This window comes from Cervus canadensis, chromosome 17 (assembly GCF_019320065.1).
Source record: "Cervus canadensis isolate Bull #8, Minnesota chromosome 17, ASM1932006v1, whole genome shotgun sequence".
NCBI lineage: Eukaryota > Metazoa > Chordata > Mammalia > Artiodactyla > Cervidae > Cervus > Cervus canadensis.
Window position 1 is genome coordinate 48,128,533 of NC_057402.1, and position 21,442 is coordinate 48,149,974.

The window sequence follows — 21,442 nt, forward strand, 5'->3', positions numbered from 1 at the left end:
CCCCCAGCCCAGTGCTGGGCACCCTGTCTATGGGATCTCAGTCCCCTTCTCAGCCCTTTGATGGACGGGACCCTGATCTCACAGAGGGAGACACGGAGCCAGGTGGGCTGACTGAAGCTGGGGTCTCTCTAGAGCATCAGCCTCTCCTTCCCCGTGACTGGGCTTCCTCCCCTGAGAGCTGGCTGTGCAGGAGGCAGGGGCCCCGGGTGGGGGCGGGGCCACAGCACATGCTGTCCTCTGGGGTCTTGACCCTCACCTCGGGGCCACCTAGGAGGTAAGGGGGGGTCTCCCCAGCTTTCCCATCCCCTGGGGCATCCAAGAAGAGGCGGCAAGAATACACAGAATTGAACAAAAAAAGATCTTCATGACCCAGATAATCACAATGACGTGATCACTCACCTAGAGCCAGACATCCTGGAATGTGAAGTCAAGTGGGCCTTAGAAAGTATTACTATGAACAAAGCTAGTGGAGGTGGTGGAATTCCAGTTGAGCTATTTCAAATCCTGAACGATGATGCTGTGAAAGTGTTGCACTCAATATGCCAGCAAATTTGGAAAACTCAGCAGTGGCCACAGGATTGGAAAAGGTCAGTTTTCATTCCAATCCCTAAGAAAGGCAATCCCAAACAATGCTCAAACTACCGCACAATTGCACTCATCTCACACGCTAGTAAAGTAATGTTCAAAATTCTCCAAGCCAGGCTTCAGCAATACGTGAACTGTGAACTTCCAGATGTTCAAGCTGGTTTTAGAAAAGGCAGAGGAACCAGAGATCAAATTGCCAATATCCGCTGGATCATTGAAAAAGCAAGAGAGTTCCAGAAAAACAACTATTTCTGCTTTATTGACTATGCCAAAGCCTTCGACTGTGTGGATCACAATAAACTGGAAAATTCTGAAAGAAATGGGAATACCAGACCACCTGACCTGCTCCTTGAGAAACCTGTATGCAGGTCAGGAAGCAACAGTTAGAAGTGGACATGGAACAACAGACTGGTTCCAAATAGGAAAAGGAGTACGTCAAGGCAAAAATTGTCACCCTGCTTATTTAACTTCTATGCAGAGTACATCATGAGAAAGGCTGGGCTGGAAGAAGCACAAGCTGGAATCAAGATTGCTGGGAGAAATATCAATAACCTCAGATATGCAGATGACACCACCCTTATGGCAAAGAGTGAAAAGGAACTAAAAAGCCTCTTGATGAAAGTGAAAGAGGAGAGTGAAAAGGTTGGCTTAAAGCTTAACATTCAGAAAACTAAGATCATGGCATCTGGTCCCATCACCTCATGGGAAATAGATGGGGAGACAGTGGAAACAGTGTCAGACTTTATTTTTGGGGGCTCCAAAATCACTGCAGATGGTGACTGCAGCCATGAAATTAAAAGACGCTTACTCCTTGGAAGGAAAGTTCTGACCAACCTAGACAGCAATATTAAAAAGCAGAGACATTACTTTGCCAACAAGGTCCGTCTAGTCAAGGCTATGGTTTTTCCAGTGGTCATGTATGGATGTGAGATTTGGACTGTGAAGAAAGCTGAGCGCAAAATTGATGCTTTTGAACTGTGGTGTTGGAGAAGACTCTTGAGAGTCCCTTGGACTGCAAGGAGATCCAACCAGTCCATCCTAAAGGAGATCAGTCCTGGGTGTTCATTGGAAGGACTGATGCTGAAAGCTGAAACTCCAGTACTTTGGCCACCTCATGCGAAGAGTTGACTCATTTGAAAAAGACCCTGATGCTGGGAGGGATTGGGGGCAGGAGGAGAAGGGGACGACAGAGGATGAGAATGGTTGGATGGCATCCACCGACTCAATGGGCATGAGTTTGAGTAAACTCCGGGAGCTGGTGATGGACAGGGAGGCCTGGCGTTCTGCAATTCATGGGGTTTCAAAGAGTCGGACACGACTGAGCGACTGAACTGAACTGAACTGGGGCATCCAAGCCCCAGAGTCAGAAGCAGGATATCAGGTTAGAGATTTCCTTTGGGAAAGCTTTTCCTCTGGAACCCTGGCTCATCTTCTTTCAAGAAAGCCTGAAGCCCTGGAAGGACTCTTGGGCTGGGAGTCATGGAGCCTGGGGGTCACCTTCCACGCCAGGCAGCACCACTGCCCTGGCTGCCCTGAGCCTCAGTTCAGCAGCTGATGAGGGCATCTAGAGGGTCCCTGGAGCTGCCCTCCATCCATGTTAAAGACCCAGCCCCTCACACCTCCTGCCAGAGGGTCCCTCAGGTTGGTTCTACCTGCAAGTCAGAGAAATGGTCCAAGGGCTCCACCTGGTGGCTAGTCACAGCCAGACAAGCAGCTGCACCCAACATGTTCCAAAGTTCATTAACAATCAGCAGAGGTCTGGACTCCAAAACGTGGGAGACAAGGTAGGGGAGAATCCAGAGAGACCAAGCTGCACTTCCCCCTCCCCTTCCCTAACCAGGCTTTCAGATGTCAGCGGTACAAATGGGAGGCTGCCATTGTAAAACAGTCTGAATGTAAAGCCCTGGCGTTCAGAGTCGGATGGGCCTGGATTTGAATCCCTTGGCTTTAACCTCACCTGGAGCCCCTCATCCCTGCAGTGGGCCATTGAGGACACATCCAGCAGGGCTGTGCCCTCTCTGCATGAACAGGCAGACGAGGGACTTGGAGGGGGTGAGGCTGGACCAGTGACCATATTCCCCCTGGTGGTGCTCAGCCCTGAGGCCAGTGGCTCATCCTTGGCTGCACAACACAGTCTCCTCATGCGGGAAGTGCTTCTCAAAGCATGGTCCCCAGATCCACACAAGACATCAAGGGGGTACCTATCGGGAATGCAGATTCCTGGACTTCCCCCACCCAGCCCTGCTGAATCATAAACTCTGGGATGGGGCCCAGCAGCCCCTAGGTGATGCTCAAGTACCAGGGTGATTAAAAGGTACCTTATGTGACTTGAATGTCTTACGCATCAGAATCACCTCTGGAGGTCAAAATACTAACAGGTGCCTGCCCCACCCCAACCTCCACATCCAGGGATTCTGGTTCAGTGAAGCTGAAGAGGGACCCAGTCAGAGATTAAAATAACAACTCTGCAGATGATTCTACTGCACAACATCGGAGCTGGGTGTCATCCTCAGGAAAGAGTTCCCCCTTCTGGGCATAAATGCAGCTAGAAAGGCAGGTGGAGATAATTAATTGTATTAATTGTCACATGGATTTCTCAGACTCGCAGACTCAAGACATTAAGGAAACTGACACTCCTTAACATTGACATCCCTTAAGTGATGGGAACACTTGAGCCCCCATCCCAGTTCATGTTGGCTGCCCTCTCAAGTTCTGGGTAGGATCCACCAACACCGGGCTCAGAGAGAAGAAAGAAAAAGAGGAGGATCCAAGGGAGTAGAGAAAATATAGAGCTATTTTATTGCTAAAAATGCATTTTACAAAAGCAACAGAGTTTTTGTTCTGAAGAGACAAAAGGCCCCTAGTCCTTGGGGAGGGGCTGAACTCCACCAGGCGTGCAGCCCTCACTGATCTCGAATTCTCCTGGAGATGCGGTAGAGCTCCATGGCTGCCTTGGCGTCTTCCACCGAGTTGTGTCCCAGCACGCTGTCCTGCAGACACAGGACAGAGAAGGGACTGGGGGCTGAATCCAGGCGCCATGGGACTTGGGCCTTCTCTGCTCACACCCTGAGTCCAGGGCTGAAGTGGGTCAGGGGTGAGTCTCCAAAGCCTCTGATAGAACAGATTCAGCTGGTGGCTGGAGCAGGCCTGGCTTCAAGCAGTTCTCACAGGGAGCCCAGGGCCCGGGGAACATGGACATAGATGTTTCCAGAGTGCTCCTTGCTCAGCACGTTGAGAACAGGACTCTTAAGTGAATCCAGGAGCTGACACTCTGTCCTGGGTCCCTGGGGCCATAAGCCCTGCAGAGGGGCCCAAACTCAAGCCCATCCCCTGCCTCCTGCACATTCCTGCTCCCCAGACAAGCTGCCCCCCGCCACTCCTCAGACTGGGGCTCGGGCTCTCCCCTCCTCAGGCGCCCCTCCCCTGCCTCCTGCACCAAGACACACCCTGCACCCTCTACTCGGACTTGTTTTCCTGCCTGCCCCCTGTCCTCCGTCCCTGCTCAGGACACCTGCCCTCCCCGCTCAGATGCATTGATGGACAGGTCATGGGCCTCCCTCCCTTCAACCAAGAGTTTCTCAAGGACCAGCAGGACTTTGCTCACCCGGGTCCTCAGCGTCTGGTCCAGCCTGGCCCTGAGCAAGTGCTTCTTAAACATCCGCTGAGCCCAAGTGGCCGCAGCTCCTAGTGTCCAGCCCGCCTCCCTGGGCCCTTCTGCCCTGGTGACCTCCTAGCATAGGCCTGCCCCCGCCTGGGGCTCGGAGTTAGGGCCCCGAGAGCAGCATCAGCTGCGGCCTGATGGGCGCTGTGTGTAAACGGTGCGGCTCCCTGGGGACGCCCGAGGTCTGCGCTCTACAGCGTTCCCCCAGAGGTGGGCTGGAGGGTGAAGCCTCAGTTACCCGCAGGGAAACTGGCCTGACTGAAAACAAGCTAAATCACCTCGATGGGCTGTCTTCCCTTCCCTGGCCCTCGTCCTCACCCTACAGGCTTCCCGGGTCAGCTCTCAGATGGACGCGGTGCCCGCCCTCCTTCCGGGGAAAGCCCGCGCCTCTCAGGACCACGTGGGGGAGTCGGGGTGAGCAGAGCATCTCTGGGGCCACACATGCGCTCTGGAGGCACTGGGGGGCTTTAGAGCCCTGCAGGGAAGGCCAGCCCCCCACGCCACGCCCACCGCGCCAGGTAACGGGGCGGCCCTCACCTGGATGCGCCGCCCGAGGAGGCGCTGGCTCAGCACGCGCAGGGAGACCCGCCGGCAGTACTGCAGGCCCGCCTCGCGCCACAGCAGCCGGTCGGCGGCCGTGTCGTAGACGGCGTAGTTGCTCATGTTCTCCTTCAGCGCCTTGAAGTCGTGCTTCAGGTCGTGGCCCACCACCAGCTTGCCCTTCAGCACCTGCAGGATCTGGCCAGGAAGACACGGGCCCCACACGTCACCCAGGGCCCTTCCAGGTGGGTCTGGGACAAACTCGGTGCCATCAAAGGGGCGGGCCTGGAGCAGCGCCTCCTGGACTTGCCGTGAGCAGGAGCAAACCACCGTCCCTCCCTGGGCTTGGGACATATATATCAGGGAGAAAAAGAGCCTGCAGCAGGCCCCTCATCACCTTCAACAGTTTAGTTCCGCCCGAAGGCCTATCCCAGCTTCTTTGGTGGTTGCCTTGGGGGTTTCCCTGGTGGTTCAGACAGTAAAGAATCTGCCTGCTAATGTAGGAGACTGGGTTTGATCCCTGGGTTGGGAAGATCCCCTGGAGAAGAGGATGACAACCCACCCTACTGTTCTTGCCTGGAGAATCCCATGGACAGAGGAGCCTGGCAGGCTACAGTCCGTGGGGTCACAAAGAGTGGAACACAACTGAGCGACTAATAGTTTACTTTGAATAATAGCAATGCCAATGGTCCCATGAGCCAGGCACTCACTCATGTTCATCACATACATTATGTTATTTAATCCTTTCAACAACCCTCCTGAGGCAGGTGGAATAATAACCTCCCAGAAATGCCCACTTCCTAATCCCCAGGACCTGTAAACATGTTATATGGCAAAGGGAAATTAAAGTTGCAGATGAACTTCAGGTTGCTAATCAGATGACCTTAAAAGAGGGGGAGTTTCTGAGACTTGCCTGGTAGTCCAGTGGTTAAGAATTCAACTGCCAAATGCAGGGGACATGGGTTTGATCCCTAGTCCAGGAACTAAGATTCCACGTGCCTTGGGACAACTAAGCCCACGTTCTGCAACTACTGAAGCCTGCTCACCTAGAGTCGGTGCTCTGCAACTAGAGAAGCCACAAAAGTGAGAAGCCCATGCATTACAACTAGAGAGTAACCCCTGCTTTCCGCAACTAGAGAAAGCCCAAACGCAGCAACAAAGACCCAGAGCAACGAAAAGCAAAACTAGGAAGAGGTGTTTTTTTTTTTTTTTTTTTTCAGGGAGAGTTTTTGGATGATCCAGAGGGGCCCAGCATAATCCCAAGGTCCTTATATGTGAAGGTCAGAGAGATCTGACTTAAGAACTTGATGGGCTGTCTCTGGCTGTGGAGGTAGAGGAAGGGGCCGGGAGTCAGGAACACAAGAAGCCAGGAGCTGGGAAAGACAAGGAAATGAATCCTCCACCAGAGCCTCCTCCGGGGTTTCCCTGGAGGCTCACAGGGTAACAAATCTGCCTGCAATGTGGGAGACCTGGGTTCGAGCCCTGGGTCGGCAAGATTCCCTGGAGAAGGGAGTGGCTACCCACTCCAGTATTCTTGCCAGGAGAATTCCGTGAACAGAGGAGCCTGGTGGGCTACAATCTATGGGGTCACAAAAAGTCAGACATGACTAGCAGCTAACATACACCGGAGGCTCCAGAAATGAAAACAGCCCTATGGACACTTCAGTCTCAGAAGAATGAAACCCCCATTGGGCTTCTGAACCACAGAACTGTGAGACGGTAAATTTGCATTATTTTAAACCACGCAGTCTTTGGTTTTGTTATAGCAGCTGTAGAAAACCAGTACAGGTATGAGTGAGGGCTATGTTTAACTGAATTTTGCAGTTGAAAACACTGAACTATCAAGAAATGGAATAATTTACTCAAGGTGATTCTGATGATTTTAAAATATTTGCAGATTCCTTGACACTCCTCTCAGAAAAGATGGAGCCTAGGACTTCCCTGGTAGTCTAGAGATTAAGAATCTGCCTGCCAATGCAGCAGACATGGGTTTGATCCCTGGTCTGGGAAGATCCCACATGCTGCAGAGCAGCTAAGCCCAGGCGCCACAACTGCTGAAGCCTGAGTGCCCAGAGCCCGTGCTCTGCAACAAGAGAAGCCACGAGGAGAAATCCGTGCACCGCAACTAGAGAGTAGCCCCTGCTCATCACAACTAGAGAAAGCCCACTTGGGATGCAGGAATGAAGAAGATCCAACTCAGCCAAAAATAAATCAAATTTTTAAAAGAAAAGAAAACATGCCATCTGATTCCCTTCACCTTGAATATGAGCCAGGCTGTGTGATGTCTGAGCTCTCGATGGAGCCGGTGTTCCAGGATCCCTGAGTCACCCTGAAACCACCATGCTGGGGAGACCACCCTGAGTTACGGAGTTGTGCCCAAGGAGCCCCAGCCTCACGACAGGTGGGTGAATTCATCCCGTGAATCCAACCCCAGGCCTGCCGGGTGCCTCAGCTGCCCAGCTGTCCCTGTCCGAGCCCTGCCCAGATTGCAGATGTGTGGGTGACATAAACATTGACATTGTCTGGAGCCCTTGGTTTTGGGGTGACTTGCTAAGCATCATTTGATAACTGGGACAGTCACACAGTTAGTTCGTGGCAGGGCCAGCCCTCAAAACCAGCAGGCCGGCTCCAGTGCCTGCTGGTCACACCACGTTATGTGGAAGAGCCTCCTGCTCCCAGCCTCTGCCAGCCCCCCAGGCAAGGTGCAGGGGGCGACCCTGAGAGTGCCCCAGCCCTGCATATGTGCCCAGGCCACCCCTTTTGCTTCTATTCTTGCCTCCTCTCCCACGGTGGCCAAATAGAGAGCCTCAGTCACTGGCCACACAGAGGGGCCACCTTTCCTTCCCTCGGCTGCCCCCTGGGGAGGACGGGGTCGGGGGGTGCTTGGGGCAAGCTGTCCCAGGTGCCGTCTGGGCAGCAGCTCATGGCCATCTCAGGCCTGCCTTGGACAGCTCTTCAGCAGCCTTCGTCTCTTCCTCTGTGCCCAGGAAGGAACCTCCAGGTGGCTAACACCCTCCCGTGTCCTGCTTCTGCTTCTAGTTGCTTCCCCAGACATCAAGTGGGACCTTTGACTTGCTCGCCCTTGTGGCCACTTTGCAGAAGAGAAGCCGAGTCTCCCAGAAGTGAGGTGAGAGACTTCCCTGGTGGTCCAGTGGTTAACAATCCACCTTGCAACACAGGGGAAGTGGGTTCGATCCCTGGTTGGGGAGCTAAGATCTCAAACACTATGGTGCAAGTAAGCCAGTGTGTATCAACTAGAGAGACCATGCTCTGCAAGGATAGATCCTGGATGATGCAACAAAAATCCTGCGTGTTGCAACTAAGATGTGATGCAGCCAAATAAGTAAATTTTTTTTAAAAGTGAGGGGACCTTTCCACAGTCACAGCACTGGGGACAGGGTGGGTCCATCCTACCATCAGCCCCTCCATTACTGAGGTTTTGTTGGGAATGGTGGCTCAGGTGGTAAAGAGTCTGCCTGAAATGCAGGAGACCTGGGTTTGATCCCTGAGTTGGGAAGATCCCCTGGAGAAGGGAACGGAAACCCACTCCAGTATTCTTGCCTGGGAGAATCCCATGGACAGAGGCGACAATCCATGGGATCACACAGAGTCGATAACAACTGAGGACTAACACTTTCTCCATACAGACCACCGCCCAACCTAGGGACCGGAGAAAAAGCTCCAAGAATGAGGAGCTCCAAGAAGCTCCACTCCTGAGAGACACCAGTGCTTGTCACACTTGGGCTTAGGGATCAGCTGGTCAACCTCACCAAAATCTGGATTCAACTGCGGGATTCTGCCTTTCTAACAGGTGGTGGGGATGCTGGAGGTCTGTGGGCCCCCTGAGCAATGAGGGCACACGACCTCTGAGCAGAGGCTGGAGGAGAACCCTATGTGTGAGGGAAAGGACTCAGGCAGCATGCAGGGGAGGGCTTGCGGCCCAGGCTGGGGGATGTGGCTGTGCTGGGCGGCCAGGGCCCACATGCTTTTCTTTGCTGACGTCTTTTATGTTTCTGAACAGCGGGGCCTGTTTTCTTGTCTAGGAGATGACTCAGATCTAGTTCACACAAAGCCCTGAGGGGGCTGTGACATCCCAGAGTCAACCACAGTAGCCGGTCCCAGGCTAAGTGGGCCAAGTCATCGCAGGATAGATTCCCGGGAAATTCATCACTTCCCGAGCCCAGGGGTCCCCGCGGGGGGGGTGGGGGGAGGGTGGGCATGGGTACATTCAGGATCATAAGACTCATCATGAGACAAATAAAAGATGAAGTGAACAAGAAGTAGAAGGACAAAGAAGCAGGGAAGGAAGGAGACCTGTCTCTTTAGCAGGGAGATGTCAACTCTTCAGGACAAAGATTCTGGGACTTGCTGTGTGGTCTCAGGGAGGTCAAGGGCCACCTCTGGGTTTCAGTTTCCCTCTTTGTAAAGGGAGAGCCTGGAGAGGTAAGCGCCACAGACTTTTTGAGGCAAGGCAGAGAGGGAAATCCAGGGTGGTGTGGAGGTGCCAGCTGGCAGGGCCTCTGGGCTGTGTGACCTGCTGGCTGCTGACCTGCCCTGAATCAGGGTCGTGAGGCAAATGTGTCCAATGCACTAGATGGAGGCTCAGGTTCCTGGAAAGAACTGGAGAGGGTGGGGGAAGGGGATATTCATCCATTCGTTCTCATTGCCTGGCTCTGGGTCAGGTACTTTCCTCACTTCATCATGAGACCTCACAACAAGAATGTTCTTAATGTCAATTTATAGTGGAGAGGGCTGAGGATCAGAGAGGGTGAGAGGCTTGCCCAGGTCACACAGAGGGTGAGTTGACTGCTGAGATGCTGTGTGTCCAGAACTGCCTAAACCTGTCATGATTATTACAGTTGTTATTATTACCATCTGTTGAGAACCTAGGGATTGTATTAGCATTATTAATTTCAGAGTGGAAATTAATAATGTCTATTTGGAGGAGAATAGATACATGTATGGCCAGGGCTTCCTAGCCCCAGGTGGCTCAGTGGTAAAGAATCTGCGAGCCAGTGCAGGAAACGCAAGAGATGCGTGTTCCATCCCTGGGTTGGGAAGGTCCCCTGGATGAGGAAATGGCAACCCACGCCAGAATTCTTGCCTGGAAAATTCCACAGACAGAGGAGCCTGGAGGGCTATGGTGCACACATGGACTGAGTGCACATACACACATATGTATGGCTGAGTCCCTTCATTGTTCACCTGAAACTGTCACAGCACTGTTTGTTAATTGGCTATGCGCATGCTCAGTCGTGTCTGACTCTTTGTGACCCTATGGACTGTAGCCTGCCAGGCACTTCAGTCCATGGGATTCTCCAGGCAAGAGTACTGGAGTGCGTTGCCATGCCCTCTTCCAGGAGATCTTCCCTACCCAGGGATCAAACCCAGGTCCTCTGCATTACAGGCAGATTCTTTACCAAATGAGCGACTGGGGAAGCCCCATTAATTGCCTATACCCCAATACAAAATCTGTGGAAAATTCTGAAAGAGATGGGAATACCAGACCACCTGACCTGCCTCTTGAGAAATCTGTATGCAGGTCAGGAAGCAACAGTTAGAAGTGGACATGGAACAACAGACTGGTTCCAAATAGGAAAAGGAATACGTCAAGGCTGTTTATTGTTACCCTGCTTATTTAACTTATAAGCAGAGTACATCATGAGAAACTCTGGGCTGCAGGAAGCACAAGCTGGAATCAAGGTTAATGGGAGAAATATCAATAACCTCAGATATGCAGATGACACCACCCTATGGCAAAAAGTGAAGAACTAAAAAGCCTCTTGATGAAAGTGAAAGAGGAGAGTGAAAAAGTTGGCTTAAAGCTCAACATTCAGAAAACTAAGATCATGACATCCAGTCCTATCACTTCATGGCAAATAGATGGGGAAACAATGGAAACAGTGGCAGACTTTATTTTTGGGGGCTCCAAAATCACTGCAGATGGTGACTGCAGCCATGAAATTAAAAGGCGCTTACTCCTTGGAAGGAAAGTTCTGACCAACCTAGACAGCATATTAAAAAGCAGAGACATTACTTTGCCAACAAAGTCCGTCTAGTCAAGGCTATAGTTTTTCCAGTGGTCATGTATGGATGTGAGAGTTGGACTATAAAGAAAGCTGAGCGCCGAAGAATTGATGCCTTTGAACTGTGGTGTTGGAGAAGACTCTTGAGAGTCTCTTGGACTGCAAGGAGATCCAACCAGTCCATCGTAAAGGAGATCAGTCCTGGGTATTCATTGGAAGGACTGATGCTGAAGCTGAAACTCCCAATACTTTGGCCACCTGATGCGAAGAGCTGAGTCATTTGAAATGACCCTGATGCTGGGAAAGACTGAAGGCAGAAGAAGGGGACAACAGAAGATGAGATGGTTGGATGGCATCATCGACTCAATGGACATGAGTTTGGGTAAACTCGAGGAGTTGGTGATGGACAGGGAGGCCTGGCATGCTGCAATTCATGGGGTCGCAAAGAGTCGGACATGACTAAGCAACTGAACTGAACTGACTGAAGAGAAAAAATTAAATGGATAAAGAGATAAGATGGCTGGATGGCATCACCAACTTGATGGAAATGAGTTTCAGCAAGCTCCAGGAGTTGGTAATGGATAGGGAAGCCTGTTGTGCTGCAGTTCATGGGGTCGCAAAGAGTCAGACATGACTGAGCAACTGAACTAAACAATGCAAAATAAAAACTTAAAAAAAAAAAAACAGTGATGTAATAACTTTAAATAAAATATTATCTAACAGAAAAAAGTACATTAATTAATAATTTCCGCTGCTGAGCCGGTGACAGCCCTCAGTAAAGATTTCTGATTCCGGAATATGGGCCCTATAAGGTGGGGATTGTCGTAGCATCTTACCCACAGGGACAGGGGGTGCCGGGTGGTGTGTACCATGTCACTCATTAGGGGAATGACAGGCCCAGGTGCAGGAATCTGCCCGCATCCTCTTTCCACTGTGTTTTCCCTCTAGTCCAAGTATTTACCGGATGGGCCTGATCAAAAAATTACCGGGGGCCGTTGTTAAAAGACCAGAGGGTGGGGCCCTACTCCAGACCGGCCAAAGCATCATCACCAGGGAGGGGCATTAGCAAATGTTGCAGGGTATTCCTCCCATCTGACGAGTTTGGAAATGCTGGCTCTGATGTCTGTCTTTCCATCTGTCCATGCCTGGGTGCCAGGAGAGGTGATTATAAGGCACTCTGAAGAATGTTGCCCTTGTGGAAGTCCCCTCCTGCCATTGTCATGAGGGGCCCTGTACCCCTCTTTCCTCCTGAACCCTGCCAGGCTCTTCGGGTGTCCTGGCCCCTAGCTTGTGTCTGCTTCCCACAAGGCTGCTTAACCCACGGAAAACCTGGATGACAAAGTTGTCTTCCTCCACCTGGCTGAGCCTCAGAAAGACATGCCAGGTGTCGGGACCCCAACAGGGTCCTTGACCCAGGCAAGGGTTATGTCACTGTGCAGCTGAAACCACTCCCTGCTCACAAGCCACTGTGGCTTCCTTTCCGTTTCCCACCTAAGCCATGATGACTCACAAGGTTCAGTTTCTCTATTTGTGAACTAACAGCATCATTATAATTCTCCAATCCCAGTCATGGGGTAGATGCTACTCACTACACCAGTTAACAGTAGAAGAACATTTATTTACACAAGTATGTTACAGACTTTCCTGGTGCTGCAATGGATAAGAATCTGCCTGCCAGTGCAGGGGACACAGGTTCAATCCTCACTCCAGGAAGATCCCACATGTCGTGGAAAAACTAAGCCCATGCACCACGTACTAAGCCCACGTGCCACGAGCCTGCACTCCACAATAAGAGAAACCACAGCAACGAGAAGGCCACACACTGCAACGAAGACGCAGTGCAACCAAAAATAAAACAAATAAATAGAAAACTTAGGGTTTTTTTTAAGTGAATTACAAGTTATTGACCATCATCATTAGATTAAAACATGAATTAAAAGAGTGTTGAGGGGCTTCCCTGATGGTCCAGTGGTTAAGAATCTGCCTTCTAATGCAGGGGACATGGGTTCCATCCCTGCTTGGGCAGCTAAGATTCCACGTGCTGAGGGGCAACCAAGCCTGCGCGTCACAACTGGAGAGACGTCCACACACCACAATGAAGAGTTCGTGTGTCTTGACTCAGAGCCAGTGCAGCCAAATAAATATTTTTTTTTTAAAAAGAGCATTGACCTGTCAGATGAAAGCTCTGAATCTGAGCACTGAGTTGTAGCCCAGCCTGCTGTGTGTCCTTACGAAGTCACTGCCCCTCTCTGGACCTCAGTCTCCTCACAGGTTCCCTCCTGTGCTGACAGTCTGGTTTATGGGGCTCTCTGTAGACCAGGGTCCTCAACCTGGGAACTACTAGCATTTGGGGCCCGATACTTCTTTGGTGTGAGTGTGTGTTCTGTGCATTGTAGGATGTCTAGCACCATCTCTAGCCTCAAGCCATTGAATATTAATGACAGCCTTCCCCGCCTCACTTACGACAATCAGAAATGCCTCCTGAGGTTGCTAAAAATGTCCCCTTGGGGGCAGCATCACGGTGCACTGAGAACCACTGTGTTAGATGACAGTCAGACCTACAGGTGTCAGAAGATAACAAGGCAATTACCTTGCATTATAAAAGCAGTGTCGGAACTTCCCTGGTGGTTCAGTAGTTAAGAATCTGCCTTCCAATGCAGGGGACATGGGTTCAATCCCTAGTCAGGAAACCAAGATCCAACATGCTGTGAAGCTACCAAGCCCATGTGCCACAACCACTGAGCCCAGACATCTCCACTACAGAGCCCAAATGCTCTAGAGCCTGTGTGCCCCTACAAAAAAAAATCCCACATGTGAGAGCAAAGATCCTGTGTGCAGCAACTATGACCCAACACAGCCAAATAAATAAATATTGAAGATAAATTAAAAAAGCAATATAATACCATTATAAAAAATAAAGAGAACAGGGTGAGGGGAGTCCACTCGAAGCTTTGGTGCCTTGTGGCCACATTGCTCCTGGGTGTCCCGGGAGGACTAGCGGGCTTAGTGGCTCCTCAGAGGCCACCTGGCTTCTACGACCTGGTTGATGGCTCACTGCTAGCTTGGTCCACTCCCCATTCCCATGGGAGGAAGAGACAGGTTGGTGAGCCGCCTTTGGAAAATGCCTTCAAGAAACCAAGGCTTGGCGAGCCCTTGACTCACCTGAGAGGTGTCACCTGGCCTTGTGGGTCTGATAAATGGCTAATAGACTTCTGCCCTTTTGTGAGTCCCCTGGTACATCTCAGGTTCTGCGAGCCTGGCCTTTGGGATTGAAATACTGAGGATGACGAGTGGGGTCAATGTGTCTCGATGTCTTCATTCATGAAAACAAACGACAGGGTCTTCCCTGGTGACTCGGCGGCGAAGAATCTGCCCACTAGTGCGGGGGAGACAGGTTCCATCCCTGATCCGGGAAGATCTCACAGGCAGTAGAGCAACTAAGCCTGTACACCACATCTATTGAGACTGTGCTCTAGAGTCCAGGAGCTGCTACTACTGAAGCCCGATCACCCTAAAACCCACCCCCTGCACTGCAACTAAAGAGTGACCCCACTCGCTGCAACTGGAGAAAAGCCCTTGCAACAGTGAATATCCAGCACAGCCAAAAATAAATAAATAAATAAAATTTAAAATATATATATATCTTTTTTTTTGAAAAAAAAAAAAGAAAATGATGGCAATTGCCTCATCCCTCAGCTTCACTCTCATGCTGCACTGACACTGTCCATGCGTACACCAGGCATGGAGAAGACTCTTGAGAGTCTCCTGGACAGCAAGGAGATCAAACCAGTCGATTCTAAAGGAACTCAACCCTGAGAATTCACTGGAAGGACTGATGCTGAAGCTGAAGCTCTGATATTTTGGCCACCTGATGTGAGGAGACGACTGATTGGAAAAGACCCTGATGCTGGGAAAGATTGAAGGCAGAGGAGAAGAGGGTAACAGAGGATGAGGTGGTTGGATGGCATCACCGATTCAGTGGACATGAACTTGGGCAAACTCCTGGAGATGGTGAGGGACAGAGAAGCCTGGTGTGCTACAGTCTGTGGGGTCGCAAAGAGTTGAACACGACGTGGTGACTAAACAACACCACCAGGCACTTAGCGCTCACAGTTAAGTGAACTCACACATCCACACACTGATCACAGGATCAGAACTTCCCAGAGGAAGCCCCGGGGACAGAATTTGAGTCTCTGTTCCTCCCCTTCCTTGGATAGTCTGCTCAGCCTTGTGCCTTAGTTTGCGCATCTATAAAATGGAGTGATGAGACTACCTTCCAGGCTGTGGTGAGGAATAAAAGTAGTGGTGTGCTGAAAGCGCTTAGAACAGGGCCTGGTCATGATGCTGGATACACCTGTGCTACTTTGTCACATCAGCCCTACGTCACAGAGGAGCATGGACACAGAGAGGTTTAGCAACAAGCTGGGGGACGTAGGGCAATCAGGTGGCAGAGCTGGGACTGGACCCACATCCAGCCAAGTCTAAAGACAGTGTGCTTGCTTCTGCTCCCTGGACTGTGCGTGTATTACCGCATCTTGACAGCAAAGGCCAACACGAGGGCAGAGGCAGTTCTGGTCCATGCAGCTGCCAGGACTCCTGTGCGTGCTAAGTCACTTCAGTCGTGTCCAGCTCTTTGTGACCCCATGGACTGTAGCCCACCAGGCAAGAATACTGGAGTGGGTTGCCGTGCCCTCCTCCAGGGAATCTTCCTCCCAACCCAGGGACTGAACCTGCGTCTCTTAGGTCTCCTACATTGGCAGGTGGGTTCTTTACCACTAGCGCCACCTGGGAAGCCCCAGGACTCCTGTAGTATTACGAAAATCAATTCAACTCCAGTCCCACAAACATTCTCAGGGCACCTGTTATGTTCAAAGCACAGTCTCCAACCTGGGGTAGATAAAATACACAGCTGGAGCTGCAGAGCTAGGCAGACCTATGTGTGTGGCCAGGCAACCTCTAAAGTGTGTGGTCTATGGGACTTCCCTGACAGTCCAGGGGTTAGGACTCTGTGGTTCCACTGCAGGGGGCATGGGTTCGATCTCTGGTGGGAGAATTGAAATCCTGCATGCTGAGTGTGTGGGCTATAGCAAGGAGAGTGAGACTCCCAAGGGGATAGAGTGGGGGTGGAGAGGGTGAGGAGTGAGGAAGAGCATCACACAGGACACCCCTGGCCTGAGCCTGCCAGGACGACAGTATTTCTAGGGGAAGGAATGGGGAATGGGAGGGGGATGGGATGGGACTGAAGCACTGAGGGGTGATGGCTGAACTGAGAGAGATGCAAGAAAAGGTAGGTAGGTGGGGTTTGGGGGACCATGGATGTTGGGATAGGGGGACTCTAGGCAATGGGCAGCCTTTGCAGGTATTTGAACCAGGGGGTGGGGATGAGAGTGAGGACTGTGATCTGAGCCAGGCCTGGGGAAGTTTCTCTGGCAGCCGGGTAGGAGAGATGAGCAGGGAGCTTACCTTGTGCAGAAAACGAGAACCAGAATCTAAGCCCGTGGTTCTCAGGGGAAGTTGGAAAGGGGACTGGATGTAAAATTTGAGTTTCTGCCCTGCCCTCTCCAGGGGCACATGGAGTGACCATCAACCCTGAACCAGGCACTGTGCTTAGAGCTACAGACCACATCACCACACCCAGTGTTCTCAAGGCCAGGGAGGACATGTTAGCTTCTCCTTCACTGATGAGACAGCAGAGCCTCAGAAAGTTTCAATAATAACTTGCCAAACGTCACACCAACCAGTCAGTGACAGAGCAGGAAATGTGAACCACAGGGTGGTTTCAAAGATCTGCCCTGTCTTTGGATCCCCGCCTCCCTCCTCGTACAGCTGTGAGTGTGAGTGTGTGTGTGTGAGTGTGTGTGTGTGAGAGTGTGTGTGTGTGTGTGTGTGTGTACACGTGCGCACGCTCAGTTGTGTCCAACTCTGCGACCCCGTGGACTATAGCCCCCAGGCTCCTCTGTCCTTGGGATTTTCCAAGCAAGAATACAGGCATGGGTAGCCATTTCCTTCTCCAGGGGATCTTCCCAACTCAGGGATTGAACCTTTGTCTGTTGCGTCTCCTGCATTGGTGGGCAGATTCTTCACCACTGGAGACACCTGGGGAGCCCTCTTGAATGGCTATTAAGTACCTACTCTGGGCAGCACTCCGTGTTACACACCGGAAGGGCCTGGCATCATCTCCAGCTGAGAAAAAGAAGCATCTCAGCACCAAGTGTGGATGAGGACCAAGGTGTCCTGACTCCCAGGCCAGTGCCTGAGGGCGTCCGGGGAATTCCATTTCTCTGCGGCCTCCTCTCCCCCGCTTTGGACTCTTCTGCCCTTTCTTCCACCTTGGGGTGGGGAGGGACAGGGAAGGAGGAGAAGAGATGCCATGCGGCCCACCTGACTGCTCCGTGGGGGTCTGAGTGTGGGCAGCTCCACGCAGGGTCCCTGGGCCTCCCATTGGCACCTGAACAGCCCCACCTCTCCTTCGTGTTGCCCCTCCCCTTCTTGTTCTCTGTCCTAACACTTCCTTCTTCCCCATCCTCTGGATGCTGCCGATGACTAAGATCCTTGCAACTGCTCCTCAGTCTCTCTGACTCCTCTCTCTACTGTCATTTCCTTCCTCACTCCCGCCCAGTCTCCCCAGCACCCCAGTGCAGGTTTTCTTGACAGTGGTTTTGATCCAGCCATGCTCTCGCTCAAGAACCTTCAGTGGCTCCCTATGACACTGAGTTGCAGGCCCTGAATCCTCCCACCCCTTTGCAAACAGCACCAGCCTCGTGCAGCCTGCCTAGAACCACCCTGATGTACTGCGCCCCCTTCTCCGAGCTCCTTAGTATCCTGTTAGCTCCTCTAGAACAGTGCTGTCCAATAGAAAGAAACATAATGTGAGCCATGTGTATAATTTTAAATCATCAGCAGCCATATTTTAAAAGTTAAAAGAAATAGGTTAAATTACCTTCAATATGTTTTATTTAACCTAACATACCAAAATATTATCATTTTAACATATCATCCATGTTAAACATTATTGAGGCATTTTATGTTTCTTTTTTTAATTCATGTCTCTGTAATCCAGTGCGTATTTTATATTTACATCTCAGTTCAGACCAGCCACTTTTCAGGTGCTCACTAGTCACAGATGATGCTCTATTGGACACACAGGTCTAGAAGTTTTGAGCCTTCTACATTCTATTTTTCTGAACTTGTAAGAGATACTCAGTAATATGGGTTCAATATGTTTCCCCTCAAATCCACTTGTTGAAACCCTAGCCCCAACCATTTCAAAATGTGACCTTTTTGGAAATGGGGTCATGGCAGGTGTTATTGTTAGGATGTCATAACGGAGTGTGCTGGTTCCGTAACACAGGGGTCCCCGGCTACCAGTGCACTGCTGGTTAGGAGCCAGGCCACATAGCGGGAGGTGAGAGGCGGTGCGAGCGAAGCCTCCCCTGTATTTACAGCCGCTCTCTGTCACTCTCATCACCACCTGAGCTCTGCCTCCTCTCGGATCAGCGGCAGCGTTAGATTCTCAGAGGTTCACACCCTACTGAGCTTGAATCCTCCTGAAACCATCCCGCAGCCCCCATCCATGGAAGCATTGTCTTCCATGAAACCAGTCCCTGACACCAAAAAGGCTGGTACTGCTGCCCTAACAAATACGACTGGTGTCCATATAAAAAGGGGAAATCTAGGTACAGAGGCATGCATGTGTGAACATGAAGGCGGAGATTGGGGTGACATTTCTCTAAACCAAGGAACATCAAAGATGGCCAGCAGGACTTCCCTGATGGCGCAGTGGATAAGAATCTGCCTGCCAATGCAGGGGACATGGGTTCAGTCTCTGGTCAGGGAAGATTCCACATGCCACAGAGCAACTAAGCCATTTCGCCACAACTACTGAGCCCGTGAACTGTAACTTCCAAGCCAGCGTGCTGCAACCACTGAAGCCTGTGCGCCTAGAGCCTGTGCTCCAAGCCAGTGAGAAGCCTGTGCACCGCAACGAAGACCCAGTGCAGCCCAAAATAAACGAATAACTAAATAAACAGATGGCCAGCACACCGTCAGAGGCTGAGAGAGAGACACAGGTCAGGTTTTCCCTCAGAAGGAGCCTTCTGACACCTTGACGGGGGACTTCTAGCCTCTGGATCTGTGAGAACAGACATTTCTCTTGTCTAAGCCACCACTTTGTGGTACTTTGTTTCCGCAGCCCTAGCAAACCAACATTTAGTTCAAGAGACTCTCAGTTTCCTCATCTGCAATATGGGAACAAGGGAAGAATCCTAACAAGTAACAGGTTTATTCTGTTCTCTGTTTGTATTTTTTGGCCGTGCCATACAGCCTGTGGGATCTTTGGTCCTCAACCAGGGAGGGAACCTGCACCCCCTACACTGGAAGCACAGAATCTTAACCACTGGACCACCAGGGAAGTCCCTAGTTAATGGGTTTTTAATACTTCTATAGGCACTCTTTTCAAGCCCTCTCTCAAGCCTCACAATAATCCTGTGAGATTGCTACTGTTATCACGCCCATCGGGGAAATGGGGTCCAGAGAGTTCAAGGAACCTGCACAAAGTCACTTAGCACTTAAGGCGCAAAGCCAGGATCCAAACCTGGCCCTCAGCCCTGACCTAACAGCTCCAGAGGACGCTCCTGGCAGGCTGCTTTGTGAGGCATGAATGAGCTCCCGGATGGAACTCGGGGAGCATCCGGTGAGTAGCGAGTGCTCAGAAAACAGTGGCTATTGTTGTGGCCTCATCTCTGGCACAGGGAGCCACACACATGTGCGGGGCGTGGGACTAAAGTGAACCCTGTGCCTTTGTGTTGTTCTTCATGAACTTCCCCAGATTGAGCTCACCTTCCCAGAAATGACTAAACCCTGATGCCACTTCTAGAGGGACTGAGTTTCCTTTTCATCGAGTGATTCAGAGAAACAGAAAGTAAACTGGAGGTGTCGCAAGTTGGAGGGCAAGAGGACTGGGAGACTTTGGCACGCCCCACCCACCTGGAAGGGTGGATGGCCTGTGGGGGTCTGGAAGCGAGCTCTCCCAGGGCTCAGGGAGGGGTCCCCTGCCAGTGAGGGCCTCCAAGCCCCATCCACCCCCCATTTCCCCCGCTGGGCTCCCTGGAGGCAGCCAGCATAGAGGAAAGAATGGGGAATCTAGCCCCCAAATCAGTGTGCAGGGAGCATCAGGCAGGATGTCCCCATCATGAGACCAGCAAGGTGGACCAGATGCCATGAAGGCTGCTCCCAGAGGCGAGCCTAAGGTTGTCTGATGTCTGATCCTTGGGGATGCGATGGCCACACCAATGGGTTTCTCACGCCCAGGTGCAGGGGTGGTGGGGAGTCAGGTCACAGATCCAGCACCCAGGGGAAGCACCAAAGGAGTGTGTATGTGTGGGTGTGTGTGTTCACCCGGCTGGCATCTGGCCTTCGCTTACCTCCAGCCTGGCCACGGCAAACGGAGTGGCCCCCTCCATGTTCCGAGCTGTGATTCCGCTGACCGGGGTCCTGTAGTCAGTGATGTCACCCTCGGGCCGGATGAACTTGTCGTAGAGCACAGAGCCGTGGTAGTCCACGAGGCTGCAGCGAGCCAAGCCACTCTCCCGGAAGGGCCCCAGCCCCACCATCTCGCAGTCCATGGCCACCACGTCTGCGCTCCTTGCCATGTTCCCCCGGGACGCTCAGATGTGCTGGACGGGGGCGGCAGGAGAGCCATCACTTGAAAGGCTGCCCGAGGCCCCAGGCGTCCTCAGCCACCTCCCAGGCAGCCTACACCCTCTGCCCTGCCCTTTGTCACAACACCACCTGGCACAGAAAGAAGCTGGATCCCTGCCACCCCAACTGGCCTCTTCACCCGGCGATCCCACGGCCTCTCCCGGGTCCTGCCAGGCAGCCTCAGGACCAAGATGCCCCCCTCCCACCACCACCCCTGGCCACCGCCCCGGAGAAGTGTCTGGAAGCCCCCATCCTGTCCCCCGCTCTCACCTGCCTGCCTCTCTGATGCCCCTTTCTCAGCTACTGCAGTTGCTCTTAGCAGTGACTCATCTCTGACTTGAAGCCGGGAATCCTGACCCTGTTTCAGTTTCTGGTTTGTTATCAAGTGAAGTCAGGGGCGGAGGCCGGGCACGTGGGCTGGGTTGCCTCATCTCCTAGGGCTGCCGGCCTGTGGGGAGCTCAGTAGCCAGAGTCAGGACTGACGAAGCTGGTGGCCAGCTCCGTGTCTGGGTGTCCCATCTTTCTTTGCCCCTGCCCCTTCACCTAATCCCTCAAGCCCGCCCCTCCTCAGGTGACGCGGCTGATGTGAATGTTGTAGATTGCAACATCTGTCTCTTGGTTCTCACCCTCTGCCCAGAGAATAAACATCCTGGGGACTGGAGTCCAGGGACGGTCCCACAACTTCCAGAGCCACCACCAAATCTGATGCTCTGTGAGGTCATTCGTGGGGGCAGGGAGAACTGGCTCTTGGGACACTGAGGTTATTAACTGGGAAGTGCAGGAGAAGGTTGGGACGCAAGGGGGGCTAGCCCCCACCGCTGACCCAGCAGAGGCAAGGAGGCAGTGAGGGAGCCCTACGGCCTCCACCGGCTCAGCGGGTGTCTCAGAAACGGTCATGCCTGCCTTTGAAGGGCTCTGCCTCTGGCTATGC

At 52.1% G+C, this 21,442-nt stretch overlaps 1 protein-coding gene across 1 annotated transcript; it reads right to left on the minus strand.

Annotated features, from left to right (window-relative positions):
• Window positions 1-3,361: 3,361 nt before the first annotated feature.
• On the minus strand, window positions 3,362-20,975 carry ISG20 (interferon stimulated exonuclease gene 20). Its single transcript, XM_043434543.1, has 4 exons — window positions 20,782-20,975; window positions 20,235-20,486; window positions 4,784-4,984; window positions 3,362-3,575 (listed from the first exon to the last, which is right to left on the minus strand). The coding sequence occupies exons 2-4, from the start codon at window positions 20,460-20,462 to the stop codon at window positions 3,489-3,491; spliced, it is 516 nt and encodes a 171-aa protein (XP_043290478.1). The 5' UTR covers window positions 20,463-20,486; window positions 20,782-20,975; the 3' UTR covers window positions 3,362-3,488.
• Between the last annotated feature and the right edge of the window lie 467 nt (window positions 20,976-21,442).